General features: G+C 38.4%; 1 protein-coding gene across 1 annotated transcript; it reads right to left on the reverse strand.

Moving 5' to 3' along the window:
• Positions 1 to 1,408: 1,408 nt before the first annotated feature.
• Positions 1,409 to 1,783, reverse strand: LOC120282822 (uncharacterized mitochondrial protein AtMg00810-like). The gene has a single exon (XM_039289665.1). It carries the CDS (start codon positions 1,781 to 1,783, stop codon positions 1,409 to 1,411), a length of 375 nt encoding a protein of 124 aa, XP_039145599.1.
• Positions 1,784 to 5,771: the final 3,988 nt, after the last annotated feature.

A 5,771-nucleotide genomic window follows, 5' to 3' on the forward strand; every position in this document is an offset into this window, starting at 1 on the left:
GCTAACTTTTATATATACCTGGGTGCAATGAAAGGAATGTTGACCCATGGAAACAATGAAATGCTCAGTTGAACTATTTAGTAGTAGGAAGAGATAGGTCTTCGATGAGTGAAACGAATTTAAGAGGAAGGAGAGGTGGATAATGAGTTATATGGCCACTAAGTGGGTTTTTGTTCGTGGTGAGTTAGGTGAGAGTAATGTTTTGAAACCTAGACTGGACCGGCCGATCAGACCAGTAGAACTGATAACCAACCAGTAGTCCGGTCCGATTTTATATAAATCATTGACTGGGTGTTGACCCGGTCAAACTCAGTCAAACCCTCCGAATCGGCCGGTTTGACTAGAACCGAGTTGACCCCGGTTCTAATTTGTTAGTATTAATGTCGGCTATGCATCACTTCAACCTTTACACTTGTTGATGAAGATGCTTTCACAACCTCGTACATGCACGTAGTCCCACCCTTCAATGTTGATTCTGTTACGATTTAAGAGAGTGATTTCGTTTAGGTTGAATGAGAGAAGGAATTTGTTCAGTTGGAGCTACCACATTTTACGGTCAAAGTCATTCTTTATTCATTGCATAACATCCCTTCTTAAATTACCACCAGAAATTTAAAGGAAATACATTTAAACCAAAGAAATAACATAACGTGGAATAAAGCATAACTAACATAAGCTAACAAACAAAAGCTAGGACAGCTAACTTCCTAGACTTCACCCATTGGTACTTGGATTTTCACACCAGCAACATCTCACTAACTAGCTATGTCCCCACTTCAAGATGTTTCCATCCTTCATAACATAACCATCATGCCTCAATCACAATGCCTACATCTTCCCTTGATTGAGGCTCCATTAGACAAAGTTTTGATCTAATAAACATGTGCTTCTTAACTGGCAAAGGCTTAATGAATATGTCACCTAACTGAACTTCAGTAGAGCAATGATTTAAGGCAATTTGTCTTCCAGAAATCAGATTCCTGATGAAATGGAATCTGATATCTATGTGCTTTGTACGTGTATGGTGAGTAGGATTCTTCCTGAGTGCAATAGTAGACTTTTTGTCACACCATAGTATTGTGGGTGAAGATTGAATTTAACCACAATCTGCTAGAATTCTGAGCAACCAAATTGCTTGACATGCAGCCGAAGTGGCCCGTATGTATTCAGCTTCAGTAGTTGATAGGGCAATAACTTCTTGCTTCCTCACAATCCCAACTCACAGCTCTTGACCCAAAGTATAACACCATGCCAGTTGTGCTTTTTCAGTCTTCAAGAGACCCTTCCCAATCACTGTCACTATAGCCTTCCAGTTTGCATTCCATTTTCCTTGCATACATGATTCCAAGTTTTGAGGTTTCAAATAAATATCTGAGTATTCTTCTCACAGCTCCTAAGTGATTTCGACTTAGGCAGGCCTGGTTAAATACATAAGCTTCCCAATCAAAGTTCGATATTGTCTTCCATCAGTATGCCCAGAATCATCTTTAACTTGTAATTTTAAATTATAAACCATTGGTGTTGGTTCAGACCTACATCCATTCATGTTGCATTGTTTCAATAGATCTTCAAGATACTCTGCTTGACTAACAAAGATGCCTTCATCATCCTGTTTCACCTCAAGGCCCAAAAAATAGTGCAACTTTCCCAAATCAGTCATTTCATAGGTTTTCATCATATCCCTCTTGAACTCAATCATCATCTCCTTGGATGAACTGGTGTAGATTATGTCATCCACATAAACACATGCTAGAATTGCCTTCCCTTCTTTGTGTTGCTTCATATAGAGAGTATGTTCACTATTGCTCTTGCAAAACCCTTGTAGAGTAAAATAACAGCCAAGTTTGCTATACCAAGCCTTGGGTACTTGCCTAAGGCCATACAAGGCCTTCTTGAGTCTATAAACAAGCTTCTCCTTCCCTTCAACCTAATAGCCTAGAGGTTGTTCTACATAAACTTCTTCATGGACATCTCCATTCAAGAAGGGGCTCTTGACATCTAGATGATGTACAGGCCATGAGAGTTGAGCTGCAATAGAAATAACCAATCTCACTGTCTCCATTCTAGCTACTGGAGAATATACATCTTCAATGTCAATTCCAAGTTCCTGCAAGTATCCTTTGCCAACGAGTCTTGCTTTGTGCTTGGATATGCTCCCATTGGCATGGAACTTGGTCTTAAAGACCCACTTTAAGCCTAGAATTTTCTTCTCAAATGGTGGCTCCACCAGTAACCAAGTATCATATGTGACATGGTCTGCAGCATGTAAGGCAAAAGAACAAGTAGCATAAATGTCACTCAAGGCTTTTACCTTCCTAGTAGGTGAGTCTCCAGTAGGTGCAGCTTGAGCACCATCATGTCTTGCTTCAACTTTGGATGAACCATTGGATGGTTCTAACATACTTGCACCTTGACCATCAATAGCATCATGTTGACGTGTTGTTGATTGATCAACAATATCAAGTAGATCTTCTGTAGCTTCTGACTTATAAGAAATGGGAACTTCATCCTTTGTTGATGCTTTCTTACAATCCTATACACTATTCTCAACAAATTTAATGTCTTGGCTAATCACAACCTTATTAGTAAGTCGATTGTAGAGATGGTATGCCTTAGATTTATTATAATAGCCTAGAAGGATGGACTTCTCTGCCTTCGCATCTAATTTGCTGAGCTTTTATGATGGAATTAATGCATATGCTATGCATCCAAACACTCTCAAGTGTTTCACATTAGGCTTAACTCCCCACCAAAGCTCAAATGGAGTTTTACCATGTACTGTTGTTGTTGGTGAAACATTTATAAGATAAATGGCAGTAGATACTACCTCAGCCCAGAAAAGATTTGGAAGTTGACTAGCCTTTAACAAGCTTCAGGCCATTTCAACAGTGATTCTGTTTTTCCTCTCTACTACTCTATTCATCTGTGGAGTGTAGGGAGGTGTCAATTCTTGGTGTATACCTTCATCTTCAGAAAAGGTCTTGAAGCTTTGTGACAAGAATTCTCCTCCGCAATCAGTCTTTAAAGTCTTAAGATTGCACCCAGACTCACGTTTAGCTTGTGCTTTGAAATTCCGGAAACATTGCAGAGCTTCAGAATTTTCCTTCACAAAGAACACCCAGCACATACGTGTGAAGTCATTTACAAACAAGACAAAGTGCTTACTTCCACTCATGGTAACTTGCTGCATTGGACTGCAGAGATCGGCATGTACTCATTGCAAGGGTGCAGTTGTTTGCCAAGCTTCTCCACATCCAAATGGTTTGTAGGCTTTCTTGCTAGAGAAACAATCTTCACATGGACCCAAGGTCTTTAATTCAAGAAGTTCTTGAACCATGTTCATTGATGCGACATGTTCAGACTTCGGCAGTTGAGATGACCATATCTCTTATGCCAAAGCATAGAGATGTCATCAGATTTTTCAGCCATGTTGGTCTTCTTTACCTGATCAACTAACAGAGGAAACACGTTATTCTGAGTTTTCTGGATTGTTACCAACCTTACTCTTGACTTCCTATCTTCAATGATGCAAGTTTCTTTCTCAAACGTCATAACATAGCCAATGATCATTAGCTGTCCGACGCTAAGAAGATTATGAGCTAATTTGGGGACATAGTGTACTCCATGTAACAGCTTCTTCTTCCCATTAGATGTCTGAAGTAATACTGTGCTAGTACCTTCAGCCTCTACTTCCTTGTTATCACCGAGTCTCACCTTCACTTTGTGCGAGTTATCAATCCTTTGAAATAATTGCTTTATTCCAGGCATATGGTTGGAGTAACAACGTCCACAACCCACACTGCATGAGAGCTTGAATTTGGCTTACACTCAGCTACGAAGAGATTCAAAGCATCATTGTTCTTTTCCTTTTCAGTAGCCATATTCACTATGTTACTGGTACTCCCATTTCTAAACCAGCAGTCAGCACGTTTATGGCCGAATTTCTTGTAGTTGAAGAATTGGACATTGCTTCTATTGCTTCTCACTTCATTGTTGAACTGTTGTTTAGAATCCATAACATCTTTTCTGCTGCTTCCTCTTCCTCTTTGTCTTCCTCGCCATGGCCCTCTTTCTCTATCTCTGAAATTCCCATTGTTTGGTTCTTCTGAAGAAGATGAAGAAGATGATTGCTTCTTACAAAGAAAGCTTTCTCATCTTGCCTTTCACTTGCTTGAAGGACTTTGACTTCATGAGCTTGTAAAGAGATGCTAAGATCATCAAGTGAGATTCTCTACATCCCTTGCTTCCTCTATTGAGACAAAAGTTAGAAAATTCTTTGAAACTCACTTTGAGGTCTTTTAACACTCATTGGAGTGAAAGGAAAAGTAAGCAAAAAAAAAATATAAAAATCTCTCTTTGAATTCACTTTGAGGTCATTTGACATTCATTGGAGTGAAGAAAAGAATAAATAATTTTTTTTATAAAAAATCTCTACACTCACTTTGAGGTCTTTTGACACTTATTGTAGTGAAAGGAAAAGTTGTGGACCCCGCCCTTAATTAAAGCTTGCCTTAGTTGCTAATCATACTTACTTTCCCCTTAATCTTTTTTTGGCTGGTTGTTTTGAAAAGCTTGCAAAGGAGGAAAACATGGAGGGATTCTAGGATTTCAGTCCCATCTTTGTCTCCTGGCATTACTTCCTCATCCCTTGCATTATCATTACCCTTCCTTGCTTCCTCACACCCTCTAAACTCTTCCTCATCTCCATTGAAGCCTTAAGAGTGAAGCACCTCACCGGAGCACTGTAGCGGCGACGATCAAACCGGGGAGGAGCTCTTCAACTCGTCACCAACTCAGAGGTATTTGCTGAAGGGTGTTCACCTTGTCCGGAAGCTAATCTCCCTCTTATGCATGATGGTGGTTGTCTTGTTGCTTATGTTTGCATGAAGTTGTTGGTTGATATTTTTTTCTTGGTGCTTATCCTTGCATGAAAACCCTCTCCTTATGCATGTTGAAACCCACCCTTGTGCCTCTTGAGTATCTTTAGTTCTTGGTCTCCCTGGTACATAAAGTTTTATTCATGGAACCATCTATATGTTTATACCATTTTGCTTGAAACCCAAGCCAAAAACCCAAGTTTTTGCATGCCTAATGAATGTTTAGTTTTGTAGTTTTGGCATGTGTGTTGGACCTTATATATTTTTGCATCCTTGTGATTATATATATATATATATATATACATACATGCATGCATGCATGCATTGATCTACTACTTGTGCTAGGAGATTTATTTCCATCCTTGTTTCTATCACCTATTGTCCTTGTTCCTATTAATCATTCTATGTTCCCTTCCCACATCATTGTTATTACCACTAGTATTAGTTTTTATGTTAGATCTACTTGTAGATACTTTCATATTGTTGTTGTTTTTAATGGGGTATTTTTTTAGACTAGCTTAGCATGAACTTTTTGTGCTTTGAACTCTTCCAAATATTCATGTATATTTGGTTGGTTTTTCCTTGGATTTTTAGGACCACCTTGAGCATCATCTTGGATCTCTTTTTGAATTTAGGATAACCAAGTAAGTAATCCCTTAAACTCTTGTATTTAAATTTTTGTTGTTTTTGATTTATTTTTCATGCAAAATTTCTGAAATTTTGTTTGTATTTATTCTTTAAAAATTATTGTGGGAATGCCATCTATTTATGTCTTGTGTTTTTAGAGGAAGAGAAGTTTCTATACTTAGTTGGAACCATAGTGCTATTATTTGCCAAAACTTATATATGTTATTTCCTTGTTACTTCCAAATATTTGGCAAAGTAATTATCCTT

This window comes from Dioscorea cayenensis, chromosome 18, assembly GCF_009730915.1.
Source record: "Dioscorea cayenensis subsp. rotundata cultivar TDr96_F1 chromosome 18, TDr96_F1_v2_PseudoChromosome.rev07_lg8_w22 25.fasta, whole genome shotgun sequence".
Lineage (NCBI taxonomy): Eukaryota > Viridiplantae > Streptophyta > Magnoliopsida > Dioscoreales > Dioscoreaceae > Dioscorea > Dioscorea cayenensis.

Bases quoted from the DNA above. Each gene is read 5' to 3' on its own strand.
- LOC120282822 (XM_039289665.1), bottom strand. From the start codon at position 1,783: ATGAAGCAACACAAAGAAGGGAAGGCAATTCTAGCATGTGTTTATGTG.